General features: G+C 38.1%; 1 protein-coding gene across 11 annotated transcripts in view; it reads right to left on the reverse strand.

The window, feature by feature from the left end:
* Positions 1 to 1,740: 1,740 nt before the first annotated feature.
* The window catches only part of tspan18b (tetraspanin 18b), a 125,656-nt gene continuing 113,083 nt past the window's right edge, over positions 1,741 to 14,313 (reverse strand). For 8 of the 11 annotated variants that reach the window (XM_043716889.2, XM_043716887.2, XM_087973643.1 and 5 more), the window contains 7 exons: positions 13,166 to 13,266; positions 12,613 to 12,807; positions 9,454 to 9,528; positions 9,260 to 9,358; positions 6,747 to 6,920; positions 5,947 to 6,030; positions 1,741 to 4,386 (listed from right to left, as the gene is read on the reverse strand). In XM_043716889.2, the coding sequence (XP_043572824.1) occupies positions 4,339 to 4,386; positions 5,947 to 6,030; positions 6,747 to 6,920; positions 9,260 to 9,358; positions 9,454 to 9,528; positions 12,613 to 12,807; positions 13,166 to 13,240 (750 nt within the window). In that variant the 5' untranslated portion in view covers positions 13,241 to 13,266 and the 3' untranslated portion in view covers positions 1,741 to 4,338. The other 3 variants (XM_087973646.1, XM_087973645.1, XM_043716892.2) reach the window with 3 other exon arrangements.

Genomic DNA, 14,313 nt, shown 5'->3' on the forward strand with positions numbered 1-14,313 from the left:
TGGAACAGGAGGCTGTGTGGGAGATTTAGGATAAGGACACAGAATTTCTGCTAGATTCAGTGCCAGGCTGGGTGAGGATGTGTTTGCTGGATCCAATGTTAGTCTTTCTTGACCGTGTGTCTGTTAAAAGTCCCTTTAACTTTCTCTGTTCCATGGAAAACAGACCCAGCCTTTTCCAGTTTCTCCATAAAGCCAAACTCCTGTATACCTATGAGTCTTCTAATTCTATTGTTTGTGTAAAGTTACAATTATAACTTACTTCACATAGCAATATTATGACTTAATTTTAGAGTTCACTGAAATTAAGGATATTGAGATTCCAGTTAACAATAGTAAGACTTGTCAATTTTTGCACATAGTGCAGGACCATTTCATTTTAGTCTGCAATCTCTTGAGTCGCACTTCTCTGAAGGCTCATCAATCAAATAAGTCCATAGTTCAATCTCTGGTCTATTGTGTTTCTGATGGTTTTAATTATTGTAGTAATGGACAATTATGTGGCCTTAACGTAGAATTCATCAGCTTTCAAATCTCCCCAACCCCCACCTCATCCCAAGCCAAGTCTTCCCTCTCCACCCCACTCCCTTGACCTGACCTATCTGTCCACCTTCCTTCCCACCTATGTACTCTACCCTTTCCACTCACCAGTCACAATCACCTCCTACCTGCATCCACCTATCATCATCCCACCCACCCCATTTATTTCTCAAACCCCTCCCCAGTCCTGATGAAAGGTTCTGACCTGGAACATTGACTCCTCTGATGCTGCCTCACCTGCTGTGCTTTCTCCAGCTTCACATTTTATCTCCAAGATGCTGTAATTGACCTCATCACTAAGTTGGAGATTGGGAGATCAGCCAAAAGCTGATCCTTATGCATTGGTCTAACATGAAAGCAAGTATATCAGATAAGAACAGGGTTCCCTCAGATGGTGGGTGGACTGTTGGCACTTTCTGTTAAAACAGTACCACCACACGCTTCTCATTTCCTTAAATCCAACCCCTGTAACATGAGTTATTGGACTTGCAGCTGTTGTATTTATTGGACTGATCAAGGTCAGAATGGGCAGCTCAATAAATACAGGTACTAATAAACTTTGGGATAATTTCTTATTTAGGCAAATTGTGCTACATACCTTGATTTGAGCCAAAGCAGTTGCACTTGAAGTTTGCTAAATCTAGTTCAGGGATAACTGCAGGTTTTGACTTTGTGTCAATTGCAGTATAACCAAACCCTTTAAACCTGTTTATGAAAGATTAAAATGGTGTGATAGCAGGTTGAATAATTATGATTAGGATTAGTTATTCCTATCAAAGATAAATACAGACATGGACTGATTGCACTGAATGATGATTTCTTACATTGTAACTTGTTTTGTGGTCACAGAGAAGCTTTAAAGATTACTTCAGTATTTGGTTCAATCCCATAATTTCAAGGTACCTTTCAAAAGTAAAAGAATAATGTTCCACAATATTTTACTTCAACTTTACCAACTTCATGGATTTATTGAATAGCAAAAACAAGTGAATGGGAGCAGTAATTTTTTTAAACAACTGACAGTGAATTTAGTTAGCACTTATATAATAAAATATAATAGTTTGCAATTGCAGTATGAAATTACGATTACAGTATTTTTCTCATGTAAAGCCTTCTTTCTTTTTCGCTTTTTGAAGACTTAGAAAGAACAGGCCCACAAGTAGCTTCAAATCAGTATAAAACCCAATTAATTTTGTTATCATCATCATCATCAACATCATCATCATCATCATGTATCTTACATCCAAGGACAAGACAATGGCTTATGGTAGTCTTTTCATGTGTTTCTAGGGCACACCATTCAGTCGAGGCCATCAAAATTTGTTTTTTTTTAATTCTTTGAGTACCATTGACCAGCCCAATATTTGTCTCCCATTCCTAAAGCCTGTTGTACAGAGTGACCTGCTGGTCATTTAAGTGAAGAGCCAACTACTTTGTTGTGGATCTGGAGATATCTGTAGACCAAACATTGTAGGTTTGGCAGATTCCCTTCCCTAAAGAATATCAGTAAACTAATCTTTTTTTTGTCTGACAATCAATGATAGTTTCATGGTCACCATTACTGAGACTTGCTTTAGATTTAAGATTTTATTAACTGATTTTAAATTCCATCAGCTGCAATGGTGGGATTTGAATCACACCTCCAGAATATTAGCCTGGATTTCTGATCCATGGACATTAATAATAGATCACTATCTTGCTATTAGTGGAAATGAAGTTAATGGATAACTGATAGCAAGATATAGGGTCACTGCAGGACATTTATGGGTTGAGTTTCAAGATAGGGTTGAGTTTCAAGATATGGTTGAATTTAACAATGGTTACTTTGAATTGATTTCCACCACTCTAGATGATGACCCAGTGCTGTTAGATAGAGATGATGTAAAATGTAATGTATGGAATTGAATGTAGGAGTAGTTCTATAATAGACCAAGCTGCAGGTCCTAACAGTATGTGTGCTTATAAAGTTGGGGTTTGTGTTGTATGTGCTATTGGCCCATACATTCAGAATCTCCAATAGTTTGAATGGACTGGAGAAATGTCTGTTTTTTAAAAAGAGCAATAGGTCAGAAATAAGATATCATAAGTTAAACTAATTATAGGCAAGTTGCTGTAAGAAAAGAGAAGCATTGTACCATCATCTAGTGTGTTCTAAGTTTATAAAAGTCCATTTGATGACTCTGTCATCAGATATTCAAGCGTTCTAGCTCTGGTGCACAGATCATTAAAAAAAGTTGTGATAAATATTCAAAAGACATTATTGATGATTTCGCTGGAAATAATAATAAGTTTCACACATCCACTCTTAATGCTATTACACACCGTGAGCAGTGGAATTTATTCATTCTGGCCCAGTTCTTTTTTTAGATATTTTAAAAAGTGTTCAGTATGTGAAGGACTCTCCAGCTTTGGGAACAGGATCCCATTTGCATAGCACAATAAATAATATCAACACTTATAATAAAAGTGATTCCCTCACTGTTGCCTTTCATAGCATCTCTACAGTGTGGAAGCAGGCCATTCAACCCATCGAGTCCACAGCAACCCTCCATAAGAGCATCCTACCCTGACCCACCACATCCTTATAACCATGCATTTCCCATGGCTAACCCACCTAGCCTCCATATCCCTGGACACTAAGTGGCAAGTAACATGGCCAATCCACCTAACCTGTACATCTTTGGATTGTGGGAGGAAACTGGAGCATCTGGAGGAAACCCACACAGACAGAATCTGCAAATTCCACACAGATCGTCACCTGAGGTGGAATCGAACCTGGGCCCCTGGTGCTGTGTGGCGGTAGTAATAACCACTGACCACCATGCCACCTTACATACACATGGTAGAAAAGCCAGCTTCCACAAACTAAGGAAGTGACATACGACCAGTGCATGACTCAATAATAGAACAGCTCCCTCTATTAAGAAAGTGTTTATGGAAAACAACACAGCTTCCACAATGACAACAGGAAATATACACTGGGGTTGTTGTTGCTTGTTACTGCTGCATTAATAATATTAATGTTTTCTGCTGTCACAAATCAAGCATTACATAACAACCTTCTACCCTAACGAACAAGTTGGTATGGGGAGGTTGACAAAGTGAATTTTCACTGACATGTAGAGGAGGGCTGGCATGGATTGGCACAATGGTGGGGAGTGGGATTTGGGGTGTGGGTTTTGGGAGTTGCATGAAAACAGAAATGAATCAGGTGACCCATATAATGCCTGTTGTTTGCACAACCACTTCAAAAGCACAAAGGTGGGAAGAGGGATTGAGGGGAGGTTTAAATTGCAAACTAGAGGGGTATAATAAATTAAAAGGAAAGCTGCAGACCTTCATCTTTAAAGTCAAAAATACAACTGAGATATCACAAATAGAAGAAATATGAATATTCATATCACAATACATATCTATTACACTGTAATATAATTAGCTCGACATTACATTTGTACCTCATTACACAACCATTTCAAAATGGGCAGTAACACTGTTAAAAGGTTAAGTAGCACATTCTTAACAGGACAAAACAGAATATAATTATAATAATTACAATTATAATAATTGTGTGGACAATATAAAATGGCTGGACTGTCCTTTTTCATTATTTTCATTATTAAGGTTCGCTTCATTCCTTTTCAAACAATTTCACGTGTCATTTAAATGCATTCTTGCTAAATCACAGCTGGCTCTGCACATCCACCCAGTCATTGCCCAGTACGTGTTTCTTGATGTCTGCTTTCTCCTCTTTGTTTGTTCAGTCATGATTAGCATGTGTCTTCCGCCTGACAATGGTCATTATTAGTTATAGGTCTGGTACACAAAAATAGTAAAAGCCATAGCGCCAAGCTGCAAAAGCAAAAATAAACAACTTTGGCTCAACATGATAACATGAATTTTAGTCCAAGTTCATTGAAACATAAGATGATACAGCATACAAGGAAGGTCAATCAGTCCAGTTTGCACATGCTGACTCTTTTAAAGAGCCATCCAATTAGTTTCACTTGCCTGCCCTTTCCCCACAGCCATAATCTTTTTTCCCTTGCAAGTATTTCATCCAAATACCTTCTGAAAAGTATTATTTTTTGGTAACATCAACTTTTCAGGCAAAGGATTTCAGGTCACAACTTCCCATAAGTAAAACAAAACATCTTCTTTCCGTTTTGATTATGTTGCCAATTACCTTGAATTTAAAGCCTCTTGTTTCTGCCCCCTTATTAAACATTTCCCACACAGATCTTCCGAGAGTGAAAGAGCATGTAGTTTGTGGTGCAGATCAAGAAATAATGGGACAAAGATTTAATTGCAGAAGAGGAATTCAATTTCAATCAGATGTAATTACATTTTTCAAAAACAGGATTGATAAAATTAAGTTTCAGACAGTATTACGGTTTAATTTATTTCTCAGCTTCACCTTGTACTTTTCCTGCTACAGACCATAATTTCATTCTGGCCTGTTGAAAGTCTTCATGGGTTTTCTAGTATTCAATGCATGATATTAGATCAGCTGTCCAAAACACAGTTTCATCAACAGGCTGACATGCATAATGCAGATGACATTGCCCATTTCATACTATCAGCCAAAGTCAAGACCCATATCCACATGTTTGTCCTTCCTCTCCATTCTCAGGCAGGTTTTATTGTACTTCCCTTCAGTTTGTACAAATCAACATCACAGTTGATATTTAGTTTACCACATGGATAAACTTTATCCACTTCAGACACAAAAGATTGAGTTAAAGGTACATTTTCATTTAATGTTTTGAGCCACTAATTTGTGGGAGTTACATAATCAATCTTTCTCCCATCCTCACTCAAGGACATAAAGTTTTATTGCACTTTGACTAGAATCAGCCACTCTCCTGTGTGTCTAAGGGGCCATTGCAAAGCTCAACTTGCTCCAACATAAACATACCTAAGATCATATTTGTTCAGACAGAATTGGGAGGAAATGACTAAGAGCAGAAATTACACTCCTGTATCTTCCCTTCCCTTGATTCAATTGCTTTTGAAAAAAGTACTTTGTTCAATATGATAGTTCAGAACATAATAACCCAAAAATTGTCTTTTGGATCATGTATGCTTTAGCTACCTAGTCTCAATCCGGTAAGTGGTTTGAAGCTTCTATTGGGTAATACTCCATTTATTCTGCCTGCCTCAAATCATCATTCTTCTGCACAAACATTGAAAGCCTTTCATAGCTTGTAGTAAAAAGGTACATGTTTAGTGAACAATGAGAAGGTTACTTTTGTGCCATCAAGTGACGGTAGGAGATTTCCTCAATTGTAATCCTAGCTCTGAAAAGTATGCTTGCAATTTCAGCACAAGCAATTTCACCACAAATAAGTCCCCTACCCCTGTATTTTATGAAGCTTCCAAACATTTAAATCTGGACAAATGTGACCTTACCTCAATTAAAAGCACTATTATACTGAATGCTCCAACCAGATGAACATAATTCCGAAAATTCTCTGCAATCATTGAGAAACATCCCTGAAACAAGAAACATTAGCAATTACCTTGTGCAAGTTTCAACACTGCTACAACCTAAAATTTAATGAATGCCTTCAAGACTACATATATTTCCTATGTATGTTGAATTGTGATGATTTGGAATGCACTGACTGAAAGAACAATTAAGAGCAATTAAAACAAATTCATTAGTAACTTTGGAAATAGACTAGGGTATTTTCTAGAACAGGAAAATTTTCAGGGTAATGGAAGAAGAGCAGAAGAATGGAATTAATTGAATTTCACTTCCAAAGAGCTATCACATGCAGGGTGGGCCATATGCCCTCCTTCTGGGCCTCCTTTCTATGAACTCAACTTGGACTCTCACTGGAACAGTTGCAAGAATAGTAATAGGCCATTCACAGTCCCCATGTCTGGTCCACCATCCAATGACATCATACTTGCACAAGTAGCAATGGTTCAAGAAGGTGCTCACCATCACCTTTTCAAAGGACAATTATGATGAGCAGGCCTTTCCAGTGATGCTATGTCCATGTAGGAACTTAAGAAATTTTGTCTCTCAATTCCAACTTCCAATCCGTAACCTCCAGAGACTGGTGCTTACTTTACTACACTACATCAAAATTATAATCATGTTTGAGTGACTTCAGTGATTAAAAAAAATCAATCCGGAAATCACACTGAGTTGCAACCAATTCCCTTCCACAATAAATGCTCCATGTACATTTTCTATTTACCTTACTGTTTATGTAACCAGCACCTCCCTGAAAACATCTATTCTTGTCAAGGAAGACAAGGACTGTATTGTTCTTCTTACAACACGCTTCAGGTAGCAGCATATTGGGGAAGAGTTCATGAAATGAGGAATTCTGTCCAAAATCTTGAGGCCCATTTACACCACAGCAGGAAAACTGAAATGACAAGAAATAAATATGATGGCTTTGATGCAAATTCCACTTTGCCACGAATTGAATATTAAAGGACAGGGGAAGCCAGAAGAAGAGCAGAATTAGGGTGGATGGGTGATGCAAACAACACCAATCATCACCTAAGCCTCAACGGAGTAGGTAGCGTGATGATGCTGTCACCTTTAAAGATCATTTTGCCCTTTTTTTTTGAAGAGAGGTTGTAAGACAGAGGTACCAAACTGGCTACTTGAAGTGACTTCAGTAAACAGCTTGTGAGGCCTTCAGGTTTTTCAAAATTGGAACAATGGAAGCAGCCTGGGTGTGGACAGCTCTCACAGATCCAAATTTTTGGAATTTGGTTTCTTCAGTAACTCAGAAGTCTTTGGGATCTCAAGAGTTGGAAGCATCAGTGAATGACTCCTAATTGCTCTACACTCTTGTATTTTTCCTCCTGGATTGCAGAACCGCATCTAAGAATCTCTGTCTGCATTTTCCTTTTTGCCAAGGGATGTATTTATGGGAAGTTACTATATTGGAATAGTTAATCAGTAATAGGTGCTTTCCTTATTATTTGGTTAAGTTTTCCTATGATTAAGTTATTGATCTTTCTTTTGTTTTTATTTTAACAATAGTGTTTAAATAAATTGTTTTGCAAAACGTTGTGTAGTTTGATCAGTCACATCTGGAACACGACACTTCACATCTACCTTTAAAATAAGAAAATATTAGAGTGTAGGTTACTTTCTTAAAATATTTTAAGGGGATCTGGTCCATAACAATGGTGACTGAACAATAACAATGAACTCAGTGGAACAGGTTCAGCAACATAAACAAGCTACGAAACAGCTCACTCTATAACGTTGCCAAGACTGTGTGTACTATAACAATGAACATGGGTAAGCCAACAGGTCAAGCTGACCAGATGGAATTCCAGATAACTGGTTGGCTTTGCCTAAGTCAATTTGTTATAACCAGCACCTCCCTGAAAACATCTATTCTTGTCAAGGAAGACAAGGACTGTATTGTTCTTCTTACAACATGCTTCAGGTAGCAGCATATTGGGGAAGAGTTCGTGAAATGAGGAATTCTGTCCAAAATCTTGAGGCCCATTTACACTACAGCAGGAAAACTGAAATGACAAGAAATAAATATGATGGCTTTGATGCAAATTCCACTTTGCCACGAATTGAATATTAAAGGACAGGGGAAGCCAGAAGAAGAACAGAATTAGGGTGGATGGGTGATGCAAACAACACCAATCATCACCTGAGCCTCAACGGAGTAGGTAGCGTGATGATGCTGTCACCTTTAAAGGTCATTTTGCCCTTTTTCTTTGAAGAGAGGTTGTAAGACAGAGGTACCAAACTGGCTACTTGAAGTGGCTTCAGTAAACAGCTTGTGAGGCCTTCAGGGTTTTCAAAATTGGAACAATGGAAGCAGCCTGGTTGTGGACAGCTCTCACAGATCCAGATTTTTGGAATTTGGTTTCTTCAGTAACTCAGAAGTCTTTGGGATCTCAAGAGTTGGAAGCATCAGTGAATGATTCCTAATTGCTCTACACTCTTGTATTTTTCCTCCTGGATTGCAGAACCGCATGTAAGAATCTCTGTCTGCATTTGCCTTTTTGCCAAGGGATGTGTTTATGGGAAGTTACTATATTGGAATAGTTAATCAGTAATAGGTGCTTTCCTTATTATTTGGTTAAGTTTTCCTATGATTAAGTTATTGATCTTTCTTTTGTTTTTATTTTAACAATAGTGTTTAAATAAATTGTTTTGCTAAACGTTGTGTAGTTTGATCAGTCACATCTGGAACACGGCACTTCACATCTACCTTTAAAATAAGAAAATATTAGAGTGTAGGTTACTTTCTTAAAATATTTTAAGGGGATCTGGTCCATAACAATGGTGACTGAACAATAACAATGAACTGAGTGGAACAGGTTCAGCAACATAAACAAGCTACGAAACAGCTCACTCTATAACGTTGCCAAGACTGTGTGTACTATAACAATGAACATGGGTAAGCCAACAGGTCAAGCTGACCAGATGGAATTCCAGATAACTGGTTGGCTTTGCCTAAGTCAATTTGTTATAACCTGGTCTGCTATTCCTTTTCCAGGGACCACAAGATGGTTCTTAATGCAGTCAACCAAGGGAAGTGTAGTGCATCACATGGCCAAGCTATTTGTCAATATTCATATTGTGAAGCAACTAACAGTAAAGCAACATGTCAACAGTCACTTGGGTAAGGCATAAGTTGACAGCTGATGGCTGTGCAAATATAGGCAGCCTATATCCAGGAGGAATGTGTGGAAGAAGAGAATGTCTTTGAAAACTTACGTCCATCATAATGGCATTCCAGGTTTTTGAAAATGCATCTGTGGAATTGTCTCCTTTGTATTTCATCTGCAATTCCTTTAAGAAATAATCCTTTCGTATCTGAATATAAATTTACAGGATTCATATTCAGCCACATAGTAGTTGCTCTCAAATAGCTGAAAAATAACAGTTTTATTTGTGATCATTGTACCTACCTGTTTTCTGAAGACTAATGCAAGGACAGCTGCAACTAACTCCAAGATGAAAATGATCAGAATCAATAGCAAAAACTGTAAATAACACAACACCATCAGTTATTCCTCATCCCTTCAACTGCCTCTTTGAGTTACAGTGAGGAGAATTCCGAATTTTGCCATTTACAGCAAATTCATGAATGTACATAAAACTGTATATGATTTCAGTAATACTATAGACATCTGATCTGACATTTTAAACATTGAATATAAGGGATACTTTAAAAAAAAATGCCTTACGCAGGCAACTGGTCTTCGATTTTCACAAATCTGTCAGTTTGGGCGGTTCTGAAAGTTCAGAGTCAAACTGACAGAGTTAACAGCCCAGCATTGCCTCGTCACAATTAGCAAGGGAGAACTTAAATGTATGAACCGAATCAAATTACAGCTACAGTGCACAAAATTGATTTTTTTTTAAATTCAAAAGTACACAATTTGAATTCAGTGGATTTTGGCACATTAAAGATAAAGTGATTCTAATTCTTCAAAAATATTCCGACAGTATTGCATGGTGTAGATGAATTGAAAATGACCAGCAGGGGCCGCTCCAAACCCGTTCTCAATGACAAACTCCATTATTTTGTAAATTGTTCACAAAAGTATAACCGGATTCTCTGCATATTTTTTGCCAGTCAAGTTTGCCATTTAGTTCGGGTAATTGAATCTTTCTGGACCTTAGGTGAAGAGTCAGGAGCCTCTGTACTGAGCACTATCATAGAAGAGTTGAAAATGAAAAGTGAAGAAGATCTAATTTGTTTTATGATTTGGAGATGCAGGTGTTGGACTGGGGTGTACAAAGTTAAAAATCACACAACACCAGGTTATAGTCCAACAGGTTTAATTGGAAGCACACTAGCTTTCGGAGCAACGCTCACCTGATGAAGGAGCGTCGCTCCGAAAGCTAGTGTGCTTCCAATTAAACCTGTTGGACTATAACCTGGTGTTGTGTGATTTTTAATTTGTTTTAGATCTCGTTCATTGTTCAAGGGAGGAGTACTGAGGGGAAAGCAGGAGAGGGAGCTCCGCTGACATGAAGCAACGAATTACGAATAGAAAAGAACTTGTAATTAGTCTTCATTTCTGGACAGTAAAGGAATTTGAGGATAACAAATTCACAAATATTTTTAAGTAAACGTGAAAGAGAAGTGGAAAAAAAATCCATGCAGATATATGTGAGGGAATCTCTTTACATGGAACATTGACACAAAATGCTTTAAAATAGACTTTTATGTTGGGGCAGCTTACAAAAAAAATTAGTTTCAATAACAGCTTGTAAACATAATGTGGCACAATTCTTTAAACCACAGGTTGCAAAAGGTCTATTACTATTTACAAATAAACAAAAAATGGTATTTACGTTGTTTTTCACAGGAAATAACAACATGTTTTACAGTCAATTGCAATGAATTATTTTGAAGACTAAATTGTATTGTAACTTATTCTTTCACAGGATGTGGTTGTCACTGGGGAAGCCATTACTCTTGACAACTGAATAGCCTTTCAGAGGGCAATTAGAGTCAAGCACATTGCAGTGTGCCTAGAGTCACATGTTGACAGACCAGGTTAAGAGTCCTTCAGAGTCTGTCTATGTTTTGTACAAAGTTAAAAATCACACAACACCAGGTTATAGTCCAACAGGTTTAATTGGAAGCACACTAGCTTTCGGTACCACCTGATGAAGGAGCGACGCTCCGAAAGCTAGTGTGCTTCCAATTAAACCTGTTGGACTATAATCTGGTGTTATGTGATTTTTAACTTTGTACATCTCAGTCCAACACCGGCGTCTCCAAATTATGTTTTGTACAGATCGTTATTTTACAGAGGATTCTAGATAGCAAACTTTGAAAGGATACCTGCAATAATTATCCAAGAACCAGATTAGTTTTTATAGTTTCACGGTCACTATTACTGATATTAGTTTTCGTTCCTTTTTTAAATGAACTAATTTAATTTAAATTCCATCAGTTTCCATGATGGGAATTGAACCCATGTTCTCAGAGCATCAATTGATATCATTGCCACTACATCACATTCTCCCCATACCATTTATTTTGATTGGCACAGTAGCCATTTTATATACAACAATGAGATGGTGGACACATAGTCTGCCTTAATGACATTAGCTGAGCGATTAAATATTGGGCAGTGGAGAGAAAATCCCTGTTCTTCTTCAGAGCACATCCCAACCATCCAACCATACAAAATGCAGACATTCTTCCACTAGCTTTTGATTTTCTGAGATAAGAAAGCATTTGAGATGGGGTTTTAAACTAGCCAGTAGTGAGTTAATCTCAACAATATGCTGATGGAAAATAGTCTCAATGTGTCTGCACGGGTGGAGTGGGAAATGTTCTTGACTCATGTCACTACCCCATGAGTGCTGGAAAGAGTGAATGTTTGGACTGCAAACAAAAGGATCATTAGTTTTGGTTATGCTGCTCCAGAGGCCAAATGCTAGCCACCACACACCAGGTACCGAAGCAATGAATAAAACAAAGTATTGCAGATGCTGGAGACCTGGGACAAAAACAGAAACTGCTGGAGAAACTCAGCAGGTCCGGCAGCATCTGTGGAAAGAAAGCAGAGTTAACATTTCAAGTCCAGTGTCCCTTTCTCAGAGCACGACACTGAACACATTACATTAGCACTGCTTTCTTTCCACAGATGCAGCCAGGCCAATATGATGAACACTGGACAAAGGACCATAACCCTTGCCAGCTCAGCACCTTCCAAAATGGATGAAGAAAAATATTATGTGCTATTTTAGTCCAAAGATCTGCATGTTGGGTGGATTGGCCATGGTAAGTTGTCCATAGTGTCCAGGGATGTACTGGTTAGGTGAATTAGCCATAGGTTGGAGGGAGTGGGTCAGAGTGGAATGCTCTTCAGAGGATGGTTGTGGACTCGATGGGCCGAATGGTCTGCTTACATCTGTGGGGATTCTATGATAATTTGATGATGTTATCGTAATGAGAATATAATATGCATTTGTACAATTAACCTCTTAAATTTGGAATGCAGGTCGGGGAGGGAGAAATATAGATTGAATTTTAACCATTCTGACACCTTTGATTATAAAACAAAAATAATCTGAAAGAATGAAGATTTCAAGTTACGTACAATCATAAGCAGTTGTTTGCTCTCTCGGATGGCTCCCCAGCAACCTAAGCACCCTAGGAAGAAGAGAATTACCCCGACTGACAGGATGATGTAAGCCCCAGTATAGATGAATGGGTTTGCAGTCACAATGTTCTTGAAGCCATTGGGGTTTGTTGTAACCCAGATGCCAACTCCCAGCAGACATAGCCCTCCTGTCTGTAAAAGACCACAATGAGGTTATTACAGATGGTTGAAGCCTCCAGCATTAATATTCATCAAGAATCCTGCAATAATCTCCTCCGCTCCTGCACACTATTTCATAACCATTCTTAAGATAAAGTACTCTTTATCTCATAATACAATTAAACCACATTTGAGACTTTAATAAAATTACACGGTATGTATTTGATTAAAGTTATTGAATAACAATGCTTGTTGCCATGGACACAGGTTTTAATATAATTTCTTGTAATTACCAATCTCATGAATATTCTCAGAGTTTTCCATCCAAGTGCCTGTTTCATGTAAACAGCCATTCTCAAACGTTCACAAATGTGACCAAGCAGTTACTTACAAAAATTAAAGTATTGGACAGGAACATGAGATACTTTATACAGGTCCGTGATTTTTCCGTTTGAAATCCAGTCATTTCAATTGTTTTAAGCAGCTTTCAGTCTGAAATGACAATTGGAAGAGAACCGCAGTTTAAACTATGCAATCATTTAATTGCAAATTTAGTTTGGGTTAATGCCTTTGCATCAATCTTCAAGTAGCTGAATTACCATGATAGCAAAATTAGATATTAACACTTAGTGGTTAAAGAAAAGTAAATCAATTGTCCAGCTTTAACTTAATCTTCATTAATTCATGGGATGTTGAGGTCACTGGCTGGCCAGTATTTGTTTCCATCCAATATTTCTTTATTCTTTAATCATTCACAGGATGTGGATGTCGCTGGCTAGGCAGCATTTATTGCCCATTCCTAATTGCCAAGAGGGCTGTTAAAAGTCAACCATATTGCTGTGGGTCTGGAGTCACATGTTGGCCAGACCAGGTAAGGATGGAAGTTTCCTTTCCGAAAGGATATCCATGTTCCAGATGGGATTTTTCTACAATCAACAATGGTTTCATGGTCATCATTAGCCTCTTATTTCCAGACTTTTTTTCCACTATCTGGCAATGTGGAATTTAGACCCGGAGCCCCAAAACATTATCTGGATTAACAGTCCAGCGATAATACCACTACATACCTCCCCATTGCCCATCAGAAGATGCTATTATGAATCACTGCAATCCATGTGGTGTTGGTACACTCAAAACAGGAATTCCAGGATTCAAGCCAAAGGAACAGAAATATAAATCCAAGTCAGAATGGCCTGGGACATTGCAGATGGAGATCTCCCATGAATTTGCTGCATTTGTCCTTTTGGATTTGCTGTTGAAGGAGCCTTGGTAAGTCGTTGCAGTGTCTCTTGTAGATAATACACACTGTTGTCACTCTGCGATGACAACGGAGTGATTGAGTATTTAGGGTGGTGGGTAGGATGCCTGTAAAGTGGGCAGATTTAGATTGTGTCAAGCTTCTTGAGTGTTATGGAGGCAAGTGGGGAGTATTCTATCTGACTCATGAATATCTAACACTTAATTTGTGTCTTGTGAATTGTGGACAGGTTTTGGGAAGTCTGGAGATGAATTAATCACCATAGAATTCCCTGCCACTAA

The sequence above is a fragment of the Chiloscyllium plagiosum genome, unplaced genomic scaffold (assembly GCF_037043375.1).
Source record: "Chiloscyllium plagiosum isolate Xiang-an unplaced genomic scaffold, Cpla_swu_hap1 HiC_scaffold_26, whole genome shotgun sequence".
NCBI lineage: Eukaryota > Metazoa > Chordata > Chondrichthyes > Orectolobiformes > Hemiscylliidae > Chiloscyllium > Chiloscyllium plagiosum.